The following is a 15,062-nucleotide window of genomic DNA, read 5'->3' on the forward strand; positions in this document are numbered from 1 at the left end:
GGGGGGGGGGGGGGGGGCAACAAAAATATTCTAAAATTGACTATGGTTGTATAACACTAAAAATTCAAAGTGATTAAACTGTATACCTTAAATAGGTGAACTGTATGGCATGTTAATTCTATCTTTATAAAGCTGTCACTAAAAGAAAAACAGAAAGCAATGTGTTTAGATGGTTCGTTGCTGGCAATAAAGGCATAATGTCAGGGCATCCAAATTAAAAAAAAAAAAAATGAGGACTGAGAACTGTTTCCAATGTTGAAATGAGAGGTTAAAATTGTAAAGGGGATAGTATGAAGCTAGTGGTAGAGCAAATGCTTAATATGTGCCAAGACCCGGGTTCAATCCCCTGCCAGAGTGAGGGAGTGGGGAGGCCTGTTGAGTCGAAATAGGAAACACTGTGGATTCTAAATACTCATTGGTTGCTTTGTCCTTCCTGCTTCCTTCTTTTCAGGACCAGTCGGGGTATGCCATTCGAAAGGACCACATCCCCACTACTGGCTGGATGGTAAGTCAGGGGCCAAAGAGTCACTAGGACTCTGCTGCCCAGAGGCACTGTGGTTTGACTAGAGCAGAGCAATTTAGTGCTAAAGGGAGAGAAAGCTGGGTGGTTACCATGCCAACAGCCCTTTCTCTACCATGGCAGTAAAAAATAATAGGAAACTCATGAATTGTGTGATTCATAAATTGCAAAAAAAAAAGTGTGCTTGAGCTAATATAGCATAAAATTAAGAGAGGGGAATGTGAAAACAACACAAAAAAATAACCCCAGATCCCTGGAATATCATATAACATTTCATTAGCTTAATCCTTCATGGCAAAATGCTTTAACCCAGGCCTTCTTCTAAACAAAGTATGCCCACCCTCTCTCCATTTCCCATTAAAGTCACCCAGATCAATCAAGTATCCATCCAGGTCCCCTTTCTGCCTATTTCACTACAGTTTTTAGAAGACTATCATTTAAATATCTTGGAATTTGATACAGCCTTTTGAACACCATGAGAACAAAAGCTCCATAGAGGGAAAGACTTCGGTTCTCTTACCTACTGTCATATTCCAGCCACCTAGTAGAGTGTTTACCTCCTCCTCATCATCATCATCAGATAGCTGACACACAATATTCACTGTGTGCCAGGGCCTCACAGCAACATCTAAGGAACAGTTAGTATTACACTATAGACCATGGAAATTGGCAATTCTACTTCTAAGAATTAATTCCATAGAAATAACCGTGAATGTGCACAAATATTTAGCAATAGTAATAAATGTGCTATCACTGTTCTAAGTACTTTATTCATAAATCCTCTTAACAACCCAGCAAGACTGGTACTATTATTAGCCTTCTTTTACGGGTAACAAAAGTAAGACCAGGGAGATTAATTAACTTGCCCAGGGTTGCACAGTTAGTCAGCACTAGAGCCAAGATTTAAAACCAAAGTCTATGTGACCACTACATTATACTGCTACAAAGATAACCACTGAAGATATTTTTTATATATGGAATGGGGAAAACCTAGACATCCCACAACTGGGAACTGTTTTTGTTTTGTTTTTTTTTTTAATAAAGCAAAAAAAAGAATATCATTCATTCAATGTTATAAAACAGTGACTATTTGACACAGTGCTACATGAATTAAAAAAATCAGGTTTAGACATATTTTAAAGAGAAAATAGGGGGCTGAGATTGTGGCTCAGTGGTTCAGTGCTCACCTGGCATGCCCTGGGTTCAAACCTCAGCACCACATAAATGTAAAATAAAGATACTGTGTCCACCTAAAACTAAAAAAATAAATATAAAAAAAGAGAAAATATTCTCCAAAGTGTTAACAATGGTTACCACTAATATTAAAACCGTAAGAGACTTTTTGTTCATCTGTATTTTCTAAATGTTCTGAAACAAATACATTCCTTTTATAAAAATTAATTAATTAATTAATTTTAAAAAGTGAAAGTGAAATTCATGCCTAAATTTGAATTAAAAATTTCCTAGGCAAATACATACAGACTGTGGTCCATTTGATTAATCAAAAAGAAGAAAAATAGATTATTTACTTAAATTTCAGCAGAGGACTATGTTTTATGTTTAGATCAGCATTTTCCAAACAAATTTCACAATATACTCAGTCTTTACCTAACAACACTCAATTATGTGTGGGAAATGTTCAAACAAGTATATTGCACATGCTAAATACATTATGCACCTCAGAGAGGTGTAGTAAATAGCTTTTTTCAAACTCATTTGGGTATGGGTCTCTTTTATCCCACAGAGCATCCTGAGGAAACAAACACTACTCAGAACAAACTATGGCAAATGTTGAATAATACAAAAGAGAAGCAGCGCAGAACTGTGGGAGATTAAATCCAAGTCAAGCCCTACTCTTGGGAAAGATACAAATGCTAGTAACTTGTAACAAAAGCAGAGAGGACATAGGATGACTTTTTTTTTTTTTAAGCTGCTGAAGAAAATGAAATGATGCTAGTAATGGGAAGTGGGGATAGGAAGAATCCTCTATGCACATCTATTCCCTCTGCTCTCCCTTTCAATGGTCACCAGAGCTGGCTGCACCAGGCAAAATAAGGCCTGATGAGAGAACTAGACTCTTAAGTAGATTCTTAAATCAGACAAAGGATACAAGTCATACCCAAAAAAACTAAGTTGGGATTCAAATAGTGTCTAGAGAACAACACACAAAGTCTTTAGTGACAAGAGACCAAGTCCATAGACATGAACATCAGCTCTGCCCTATGGCTAAGACAGCTAGGGGCAAAGCTTCCAAGAAATCTGGCAGGAGGCCTAATAAAAATTGAGCAGTAGAGCATAAGACAAATTTAATTAAACTTGTTTTTTAATGCCAAAGACTAGGCTGTGCAAAAAGAAGAAATGAAGAAACAAACATAGAATCAAACTTTTAAAAGTAGCTCATGCCCCACTCAACACTTCTTTGGCTATATGCCATTTCTCAGGCTAGAAGGTTTCTCCCTACCCCCAATATCCTTCATGTCTTTAATGCTGACTCAATCTTCCACATTCAGTTCAAGCATCATCTCTCTTTAAGAAGTATTCTCCAAAGTTAGTCGACATACTTATTTCTTCTGCATTATTTAAGAAACAAATTATTGCATATCTATCACCTGTCAGACACCTATTGTATTCCTCCTTCATAAGACCAGTCACACTATAGAAAGATGATTTTTATTAACCTATTTACATTTCTGATTTTGTTTCCACCCACCCATCCCAAGGCCTAGGCAGTACCTTTGGGCATCTTTGGTTAAAAAAAAAAAGAAAGGAAAAAAAAAAAATCAAAGGTATTATGACGTACCAAGTGCTAGAGATCAAAATTACTCAGAAGTTGTCCCTGCCCGCTGGGAGCTCAAGAGCTACAAAGAAAAAAGGTGGTAAACAATTTCACTTTATAATACAATAAAGAATCCAGTAAATAAAGGTGGGCAAAGGAAGCTGCCGAGCTCTTTGGTAAGGAAGATTGCATGTGCAGAATTCATAAAGAAAAATATGTTCAGTGCCCTAAACCTGTATTGCAACAAGCTTGTCACACAAACACACATGGCCTTCCCAACAGCCTGCAGACCCTCACCATTTAGTTCTATGAGGATGAGTACATTTGTGTGTCATTTCTTTCTTTACAGAGTCAAACTGCATTTAGGGAACTAGGTATTCTTCCATTCATGTAGCTGTCCTGCCAAGCTAAGCTCAACCCGAGGCATGAAAGAGAGGCGAAAAGAAAATATATAATATCTACAATCTTTAGTTTGCAATTGTGTGTAGGTGTCGCAGTTCTATTATTGGTTTTTAAGCAGCTGGTTCAGTTGGAAATCAAGTTTAGGAACAGACCTGCTTTAACTACAAAGGAATTTTCCCCTGTGATTAATCACTAAAATGATAGGTGTTAAATAAATATAAAGGAAAGAGATTTTCTGGCAAAGTTGTTCTGTCTCAGAATTTGAAAAGGGGAAGGAAGCCAAGTGACTGAGAGTGGGTGGGGAAGAGTCATAATTCACTAGGTGGTGGCGTTCTGACTTCTGTTCTTGGTCCCTGATAAAGCTTCCCTGCAAGTTCCTTCTGAAAGGGCACAGGCAAGATAGGAAAAGTACCTTCGAAGCTCATTCATAACCTTGAAGGCCTTTCCCATGTGGGCTGGGTTGACAGTGACTGTCCTCTGGTTCTTCTCATCATCCCCAGCTTGTATCTGTGGCTGGGAGTTTGGCTTGACACTGTAAACAGGAAGGAAGAGGGAGGGGAAAGAGAACACATTAGTAAACCCATTCATGGGACTGCCATAAATCTGTGCATTTGCCCACCCACCAGGGACATCTCTGTCAGGATATTCTCCTCATCACAGACCAACAGAAAAGGAAATACACTGCGCAGCATTTCTGCAGGATCTTGCATTACAAAGTGCATTCCAATGAAAAAAGTCAGGTTCTAGCTCTGCTTCTTCCACAAATTCGGAGTGACTTGGTGAAAGATCCTCATGCTGTCCCCAACCTCCCTTCCCAAACTGGAGGGAGACTAAGCACTCTATCACTCACTACACTGGAATATTTGTTAATTAATACTTTAATTAACAAATTAATATTAATTGAATATTTTACTGCAGACAGAATGAGGATGTAGCTCAATGGTAGAACGCTTGCCTAGCTTGCAGGAGGTTCCAGGTTCAACTCCCAGTATTGCAAAAAAGAAAAAAAAAGGGTACAAGTATTAAAATATTTAATATTTTATTAAATATTAAAATATTTAATGGAGGCAACTATGTGTCAAGTTCCATATTTAAGTTTAAGGAAAGCAAACAAATAAAGCACAATATCTGCTGTCCCAAAGCCATTCAAACAGCCAAGTCCAATGGAGCAGAAAGCCAAGTAAACATTCAAACATCACATTTTAAGTATCATGATCCAATTGAGAAACTATCCCGGTGATGCCAGATTGAGAGAAAATTTCTAAAAGAAAAGATTTGGAGGAAGAGCAGAAATTAGCCAGGTAAAAAGGAAGTCAGACAGGAAATAGTATGCATAAAGACCTAAAGGAGAAAAGGAGCAAAGTGTGTTCAAAGCATAGGCAGTTCAGTAAAACTGGAGAGCACAGGAAGAGTATCAAGAAGACTGGGGAGTTTGGATCTCTTTCCAAAACGATGAGAAGACATCAAAGTGTTTCAGAGAAGTGGGAAACATGAACAGATGAATGAACTTGTGCTTTAGAAATATCACATTGGCTATGGTATGGAGAATAGTGGCACAATAGTTTAAGTTTCTAAGAAACCATAATCCTATAGAGAGACAAGGGACTATAATTGATGTGAAAAGAAAGGACATCTGGGTAGGCTAACTGAGCAAGTGAGCAGGTAGGGACCAGCAAGACTCACCCATAATCTCAACACCCTCTCTACTAAAAGCAAGAGACAAAACACTCAAATCCCTATGGGAAACCAGATAATTATCCAACTATCTTGAATTATCTGTTAACTTCATGGGGTGGGATGGCAGGGTAGAGGTTGGAAGAACCACCAAAAGAATGGGCAAGGAAAGGATATTCTCTCCAAACAGGTGAAATTATTTGGCTCCAAGGCCCCAGACTTACCTTGGAGCTATGTTTCAAACAAGCTAAGCTTTATTTTGCTAGTACGAAAACAGAACCTCCTCGGCTTGTATAGACTTGGGGACCCACAGTTTATGCCAACTCTAGGACACTGTAGCCTCCTTTGACTTGCCCTAGCGGACCTCTGTCCATCCTTACTCCCTGTCCTTGCCAAATGAATAGACAAAGGAGCTGTTATAATTAAGAGAATGTTCCAGAAGCCTACACAGATCTCACACTGAGATTCAACTATAAGCAGCATATCAAACCACAGCTTGTCTGACCATAACAGACTCCTCCTCTGGCTTCCATCCCTACCTCAGTTCAGCATGTAAATATAAGCCATAGATATCTGAACTAGGAACTGTTTGGATTCTGGGTACAAGGAAATTAGCTGAGCAGAGGAAGATAAATATTGAGAGATATACAAGAAAGATTACTACCTGCTTATGCAGGTAAGGAAAATCTCAAGCCAGAAAATGTGATCAGAGAGGAAGCACCCAGCAAAGATGAAAAACTTCATATAAAAAAAATCCTACACACCTAATTTATTTTAGAGTTAGTGTCCTTCCTTATTCCAAAGCCAGAAAGATAATTTGTTTTCCACTAAAAGTTGAACATTTGCCCTTGATATTTAAGTCCTAATTTCATGTGATATTCTTTTGTGATATTCATTGTGATATTCATTGTGTCCACACAATGTCTATTTCAAATAGACATTGTGTGGACATATTCATTGTGTCCACACAATGTCAAATAGAAAAGATGATAGTATTCTTGCAATATTCATTATTTTAAAGATGCCTGTTGTGTTTTCCCACTATATATGTTTGTTACATGATTTTCATAGATGCTCCTTATCATATTAAGAAAATCCCCTTCTACTTTTAGTAAGGATTTTTTTTAAATAACAACAATATACTGGATTTTACCCAATGGTTTTATTTATCTAATAAGATGATGATGTGAGTTTTTTTCCTTTAATCTTTCAATGTGGTAGATAACAAATACTTGCTAATACTAAACTGTACTTGCATTCCTGGCATAAATATTCACTACAAATATTGTCTCCAAACTATAGAGAGACTTAAAAGCAAAGATGAATAAACAAAATTTGGTATGGATCAAGGAACCACTGAAAGGTTTTGACAGGAAATGAAAAAGATTAGAATTCAGAAAATATTAACTCCACTTTACAAATGTGGAAGAGGTGTAGAGCAAGTAGGGCCACTTTGGAAGTACTGAGAATAATCTCCATTGTGGTTAATGAACAGGAAAGCTCATTATTCCTTTTGTTGCTCTTTGTACTTTCCAGCCTTCCAGAATGGTCCAATAACAGTATAAATCCCCATTAATACAATGTTGTATTTACCAACATTGCTAAACATTGATTGCCTATTGTCAGAGGATTAAAGTCCAACAAAATTCAATTCACACTATGGCCTCCCTGAAAAAGCAGTGTCTTGCTGATGACCATAGGGTTGCCCAGGCAAAGGACATCAGTTTCCCCAATCCATCCAAACTCCTTTCCACCCTTGATGCAAAAGGACATCAGAAGGAACCCAAGGCCTTTTTCTTCTCCTGCTCTGCAACTCTGTGAAGACACAGGAAGGCTGAAGAGTTCTGGATCCCTGGTTTCTAGAAGGTATAAGTTTCTTGGCAACTCATTGACCTTGAAGAGGAACACAATGTTAAAGAGAGTGTCTGAGGGATCTGAGATGTTAAGAATCTCACACAAGATAATACAAACATCCTCAAACTATTTCCTCCACAGCTTATACCCCCACACACACACACACACGAGCAATAGAGTAGATGCATGTACATAAATGTGCGCGCGCGCGCACACACACACACACACACACACACACACGCCTCAGCCTAGGACATGCCCAGAAACAGAGTTGCTAGATTCTACATTTCCTCCCCAACCTTTTCTCCCTCAACTCATAGCAGATCTTGACTTAGTTGCAATAGATTGTCCATCATCTATCAAGGCCCAATCCCCAGCATTCTCAGTTCTTGATCCCAAATAAGCGGGTAGATCCACTCTCGTCACTGCAAAACACAGACCACACTGAGTTATATTACCAACCTCTTGTCCAAGTCCAAGACCTTGGACTTTACTTTTCACTCTACTCACATTCATGAAATTCTCTGGGAAGACTCAGCCACAAGATGCTTTATGACAAAAAAGTATTTATCAGTAAACATCCTTACTACAAACACATAGTGGTTGAATTCTCCAAAGCAAACACTAACTCCAGCCCCATTAAAATCACACCAGCCTCCAAGAATCTCCATCTAGATCAACTGAGGTGATTCAGTCTTTAGCATCTCATGATCTGACAAGAGGTATGCTACCTACAAAATTCCCTCCATATCAATTTATCTATGCTCCTCTCAAGACTTGAAGCTCTGGTTGCTGAACAAAAGAGACTTCACCTACACCCCAATGTCCAAAGTTCCAGAAACATTCTAGTTGAACATAGTTAGCATTCAAGTTTGTCGTCAGTCATAGATGTAGTGAGAAAGTATGGACCAGGAAAACTCCTCACTCCTTCCTATAGAAACATGAAGAAATGATCATCTAAGCCATTTTCTAGACAAGCTACAGCAGAATCAGAACATACCAAACTAGTCAACTTTGTAAAACCACTAAGTATCTGGCTGAATAATTTAATCAATTCCACACAATGACCTGTTCCTCAAAAACATACTCGTTTGAACTAACGCTGGTGCCATGGTGAACTCACTTAAGTGAATTATTCCCCTAGCCCAACTGGTAAAAAGGCCAACAACCTATCAACAGCCCACAGAAATAGAGTGTGGAAAGGAGGTTCAGATAATCTCCCAATCTCTCAAATACCTATTGACCCCATTTAGGAAATCATACATGTTAAATGGTCGAGACTCATAGCCATAAGGATAGACAAAGCTGGCCCTGGACCTTTCTTCCTGGGCTTTCTGCTTCTTTTCTTTCCAGGCTTAGACAACTATAGTGGCTTCCCACCTGCTCTTCCCCATTCCAGATGCCCTCTCTTCAAGTGCTTCCTGCACACCATTGCCAAATGGATCTTCTAAAAGGCCACTGGGATCATGTCTTTCAGATCCTCACTGTCCACAGATCTCTTCACAGTGGGCATGAGGATTATGTGCTGGAGGTTCCATCAGAACTATTTGTTTTATATATCAGTGTCTATGTAAGATATCCTTCAAAAGGACTCTACAAATAAAAAGCTGAAAATTCATCAGCCTGCAGGATAAAGTCATAATTCCTGCATAGTATGCAAGGCCCCCTAAAACAGAACTGCACATCAGCTTTGCCTTACTTACTCAAATATTTACTAAGAATCTATTATGTATCAAGCAGACAAACAATCCATTGCAAAAATATTTCCTGGATCTCCCTGTGTCATAACCTAAACACCTGTTCTCCAAGGAACAGTTAAGTCTTGCCTCCTCTAGGATGCCTTATGAACACTTCAGTCTGAAGTGATCTCTTCCTTCCCTAAATTCTTAATAGTATTTCTAGTCTATAACTCAACTAGCATACAGAATACTGCCCTGTGTTTGACTCCTTTTTCATGGTACAAATCTCACCACTTATTTCCCTCACAATAGATTCAACATACCTGGAGGGCGAGGACCATGTGTGTGAGGATTCTTTGTACAACTCAGCCTGCCTGGCATAGGGCCACACCAACAGTGGACCCTCATTACGTTTTTGTCATCAATGAGTTCTGACCTGAAAACCCTTCACTTGAATAGATAGTGTGACCCAACCACTGCCAACAATTAAGTACAGTTGGCCTTCAGAACTAAACTATAAATATACATAAAATAGTGATTATAAAAGTTAAAAATAAAAATATATAAGCTCTAAAATATACATATGTGAGGTCTAAATATCAGTGCCCTTCTCATAGCAAACCCACCTTCCCTACCCTCTAAATTTCATATCCACATACCCAATGTCTTACTTAACTTCACTTAGAGGTTAGATAAGTAACTCATACATATCCACAATTGATGGTCTTTGCCATTTCCTTCAATACATCCAAAATCAATGTTCCCCACCCTCTCTCAAGCCAATTCTTTCTTCTCTATTCTTGATCTCAGAGGCACAACCAACTACCGATTCACCATCCAAGATAGAAACCAGGCTGTTATCCTTGGTAGTTCTTTCTTATACATGTCCCTCACAAACAGCCACCAATTCTATCAGTGTTATGTCTTTTCTGTACCCCATTCCCTTTTCACAGTCATTAACACCACAACCACAGTACAGGCTAGTATAATCTCTTGACTGGATCAATTCAATAACCACCTCTCATGGTACAAATCTCACCACTTATTTCCCTCTCATGGTACAAATCTCACCACTTATTTCCCTCAAATCCAGAAGGATCTTTCCAGAATGCCGATATGATTGAGGCATTCTTATGTGAAGTATCTTGCTGATCTCTCATTACCTTCAGAATGAATCTGGCAAGATACTAACTCACTAAAAAACAACAACTACTAAGTAAATAGCAGAAAGATCAATAGAGTGGAGGGAAGAGAACAGGGGTTGGGAGGAAGAGAAATGCAAGTACTGGGGATTGAATTAGAACAAATTCGATTCCATGTTTCTATAATTATGTCAAAATAAATTACAGTGTCATGTATGACTAAAAAGAACCAATCAAAAAATTTTTAAATAAATGAATCTGAGAAAATAATCCTATCACTGCCCCAAGGCAGTCTCCTTACTGCAGTACTAAAATGCTTAAAATTACCTAAATATGCTAGGTTCTTCTGCCTGAAGTTTTGTCTGCCTAGAGAATGTTCTATCCCCACCTTTCCTTCCCTGGATCTAGTTAGTTAGTTCCTACCAGTCCCTCAAACCTCCTCCTGGAAGCCTTCCCTATCATCCTCCTCCACCCACGAGATTCGTTTCCCTTCTTCTGTGTTCCCACAGTACTCTGTGCTTCCCTCTATTGTACTGAAAACACCTCTTACTTGCCTCTCTCCCCCTCACAGTGTGTGCTGGTAAATGTTTAACAGTTGGTTAGGGGAAAGTGATCTCTGATTTATAACATTTGTCAATTTCCATGGTATAAATACTCCCACTATGGCAGATTCCAAATGATGTCACTGAACATGGGATTTGGAAAGAGATGTGTGTTGCTGCCAAATGAATATATAATATTGCTTATATAAGATATGATAGACATTCTCTCAAAGGTATAACATTGAAATAAATAGGAAGTAATGAGTTGTGAGTATTTATTATATTTGTTTCTAATATAATTTGTTACATAATTTGATTTTTAATAATGGCTATATTTAATAGCAGTTACAAAATTCCATAACCCTTTGCCAAGTTTAACTCTGAGACTCTGGGTTCCATGAGAACTACGATGGTGTCTTAGTTCCCTGTATTCTTAGCATTGAGCACACGATAGGTACTCAATAATGACTATGGAGTAAATTAATAGATGGATAAGTAAATGAGGTATAACTACTGACTACTGCATCTTTCCTCATTTCTCCTCATTAGATAATTATGACTTTTTCTCCCTCAACTTCCCTCACCATAGTGGGGAGCAGATTATATAATCCAGTTCCCTGCAATTGTGATACAAAACCAGGAGGAAGTGAGGAGATAGGAAGCCAGCACTGACTAAAGAGGAGAACAGAAAAGAATTTTGGCTTACTATATCAGTTGTTAGGCTCTTTTTTTTTTCCGCCCCCTGAGGAAAATCCAGGCAATGAGTGAAAATGACACTAAAAATCAAGCCAGATAGACAGGGGACTGAAGATTCTCCAAGCAGGCTGACTATGCAGGTGACTAGGGGATCTAACAAATGAGGAGCTCCAGAGCATCTAGAGTGAGAGAATATGGGGAGGGGAGGAAAGAAGAATCTGAGAAATTCTGAAAAAGGCTATGGATTATTTTCCTATGAAAGTCTTTAAGAGATGCAAACAAAGTTTGGAAATCATGGGCTGACAGTGGCCCAGAACATTATATTCAAGCTAGAGATGAGACAGAGTAAAGAGGGCAGAATGGTGCTGAACAAAATTAAGACTATGCTAGATACATTAGAATTCCTCAATAGGTGCTGGGGTTGTGGTGGGGCTCAGTGGTAGAGTGCTTGCCTAGCATGTGTGAGGCTCTGGGTTCGATCCGCAGCACCACACAAAAATAAATAAAGTATTATGTCCATCTATGACTTAAAAAAAAAAAAACCCTCAGCAAAGAATGGGTGCTTTAGAAAGGAATAATCAAAAACTAACAATCATGGGTTGGGGATGTGGCTCGGTGGTAGAATGCTCGCCTAGCATGTAGGAGGCACTGGGTTTGATTCTCAGCACCACATAAAAATAAACGAATAAAATATAGGTCTATCAACATTTAAAAAATATTTTTTAAAAAATTAAGAATCAGAAAACCTTAGGTCCAGCCCATCTCACACTACCTAGGAAGAAAAGTGATTTAATCATGGGATATCAGCTTTTCATTCAGCCTCAGATGAGATCCTATTTGTGGAGCTTAGAGCCTATAAATACTCAAATGCCATAACTCAGGTCCATAACTCAGTTTTTAGCCAATTGGGCCTCCCCAACCGTTCTCCTTTAGAGAGAAAGTGGTAGCAGGCCCTCAGGAATATGTCACCAGTAATAGTTTTCACTAAAAATTAGTAAACGGACATGCTGACTGTCATACTTCAGGTTCTCATGATGTCATCAGCATGACTCTGCTTCTTCAGGTTTGGACAGCAATGGGACACTATCAAAACAAAATATATGAGGGCTGGGGATGTGGCTCAAGCAGTAACACGCTCGCCTGGCATGCGCAGGGCGCTTGGTTCAATCCTCAGCACCACATAAAAATAAAATAAAAAAGATGTTGTGTCCACCAAAAACTGAAAAATAAATATTTAAAAATTATCTCTCTCTCTCTTCTCTCTCTCTCTTTAAAAAAAAGATATATGAAAAACTCAAAAAACTTAACACCAAAAAAACAAACAACCCAATCAATAAATGGGCAAAGAAACTGAACAGACACTTTACACAAAAAGAAATACTACTGGTCAACAAATATATGAAAAGAATGTTCAATATCACTTGCAATTAGAGAAATGTAAATTAAAACTACACTAAGATTTCATCTCACTCTAGTCAGAATGGTAATTATCAAGTTACAAGTAATGATAAATGTTGGAGAGGATGTGAGGAAAAAGGCACACTCATCCATTGCTGGTGGGACTGCAAATTGGTGTAACCACACTAGAAAGCAGTATGGATATTCCCCAGAAAACTTGAAATGGAACCACCATTTGAAACAGTTATCCTACTCTTTGACATATATCCAAAGGACTTAAAATCAGCATACTAAAGTGATGCAGCCATGTCAATGTTTATAGCAGCTCAATTCACAATAGCTAAGCTATGGAACCAAACTAGATGCCCTTCAATAGATGAATGGATAAAGAAAATGTGGTATATATACAAAATGGAATATTACTCAGCCACAAAGAACAACACAACTATGACATTTGCTGGTAAATTGATGGAACTGGAAACTATCGTGTTAAATGAAATAAGCCAACCCAAAAAAAACCAAAGGCTGAATGTTCTCTCTGATATGTGGGTGCTAACACACAATAAGTGGGGAGAGAAGAATAGAAGTTCATTAGATTAGTCAAAGGTGAATGAAGGGAAGGGATGGGAACTGGGGATAGGAAAAGATAGAGTGAATCAGACATAACTTTCCTGTGTTCACATATGAATGCATGGCCAGTGTAACTCAACATCATGTACAACCACAAGAATGGGAAGTTAGACTACATGTATGTATAAGTCAAAATACACTCTATTGTCATGTGTATCTAAAAAGAACAAATTTTAAAATTAACAACAAAATGGGCTGGGGTTGTGGCTCAGTGGTAGAGTGCTCACCTAGTATGTATGAGACCCTGGGTTTGATCCTCACCACCACATAAAAATCAAGAAATAAAATAGAGGTATCATGTCCAACTATAACTAAAAAATAAATATTAAAAAAAATTAACAACAAATAGAATTCCTGAATCCATGGAACTCTAGGAAAACTGTATTTCTATAAGTATCCTAGCCCTAGGTGGGAACAGTGGAACACGCCTGTAATCCCAGAGCCTAGGGAAGCTGAGGCAGGAGAATTTTAAGTTCAAAGCCAGCCTTAGCAACAGCGGCGTGGTGTGGTGCTAAGCAACTCAGTGAGACCCTGTCTCTAAATAGAATACAAAATAGGGCTAGGGATGTGGCTCAATGGTTGAGTGCCCCTGAGTTCAATCCCTGGTACCACCCACACACTCCACAAAAAAAGTATCCTAACCCTAAAGTTCAATACCAAAGTGATCAAATTTAAATTTCAGCTTCTTGGTTAATGAAGGACCTGGCACTTGAAGATATCCAGCCAGCAGGATCCAGGACTGGATGGGCAGGCTTGCCATCAGGAAATACCATTTATGCAGATGCTACCACAGAGCCCTATACCTGTCATAATCTTTCAGCAGAGATACCCTGGTTCTGCATTAGCCTGACGCTATGAAATACAAGCCCACATGGATACAGAAGACTTGTATCAGTAAGTTACAGTTCCCAGGTAACTGTTAATCACAGTAGTGGACAATATATTAAAGTACTTTACCTCCATTTTCTCATTTTATCTTTAGAACAATCCTATGAGGTAGTTATTATGATCTCCTGAAGCACTGACATAAAGTTTGTCCAAAAGTCCCATATAACTAGAAAATGAAGAACTGACATTCAAATCCATGTCTATCTGACCCCAGGGCCTAAGCTCTTAATAACAATGCTCACTGACTTAGGATAAAGCCCATAGACCATCAGTCCAAGGGGAATGCAATCCCTTGTGTCTCACTCCTGGAGTTCCTTCCTGTGTGGCCAAAATAGGCCAAATTAAAAAAAAAAAAAAAAAAAATTTAAAAATCTTCTGGGACCTATGATAGAGCCCTATTTTACTCGACTGATTGTGAGTAATTACAGAGTGTACTGAAGCCAATCAATGTTATCAACTGCTTTGAACTTAGAATTTCCATACTTGGGGCTTCACACAAACCAATATGATTCATGAAAGCTGACCAGCAGCTGCTGCCCTTCCTATAATGTCCTCTTTCATAAACAAGCTCACAAACAGGTATGTGACTAATCACATTCCTAAAGGCCCTGTTCATGACTGCTTTCTTCAAAACTAAGAGAAAGCCAGGCATGGTGGCACACTTCTGTAGTAATCCCAGAGACTCAAGAGGATAAAACAGGAGGATTGCAGGTTGGAAGACAGGATGAGCAAATTAGCAAGACCCCAAATCAAAATAAAAATGAAAAGGACTATGAAACACTAGCAAAACACTTGAGTTTAGACAGAAAGAACTAAACAAGAGAGAAAGACTAAATAAAAATATCCCTCGTTTATGTGATA

The 15,062-nt window shown here is 38.5% G+C and overlaps 1 protein-coding gene across 2 annotated transcripts in view; it reads right to left on the reverse strand.

The window, feature by feature from the left end:
* Positions 1 to 15,062, reverse strand: part of Klhl3 (kelch like family member 3) — a 107,129-nt gene that overhangs the window by 86,452 nt on the left and 5,615 nt on the right. For both annotated transcript variants that reach the window (XM_015488591.2, XM_048792275.1), the window contains exon 2: positions 4,111 to 4,230. In XM_015488591.2, coding sequence (XP_015344077.2) covers positions 4,111 to 4,123 — 13 coding nt within the window. In that variant the 5' untranslated portion in view covers positions 4,124 to 4,230. The remainder of the gene's footprint in view (positions 1 to 4,110; positions 4,231 to 15,062) is intronic.

This window comes from Marmota marmota, unplaced genomic scaffold (assembly GCF_001458135.2).
Source record: "Marmota marmota marmota unplaced genomic scaffold, marMar, whole genome shotgun sequence".
Classification (NCBI taxonomy): domain Eukaryota; kingdom Metazoa; phylum Chordata; class Mammalia; order Rodentia; family Sciuridae; genus Marmota; species Marmota marmota.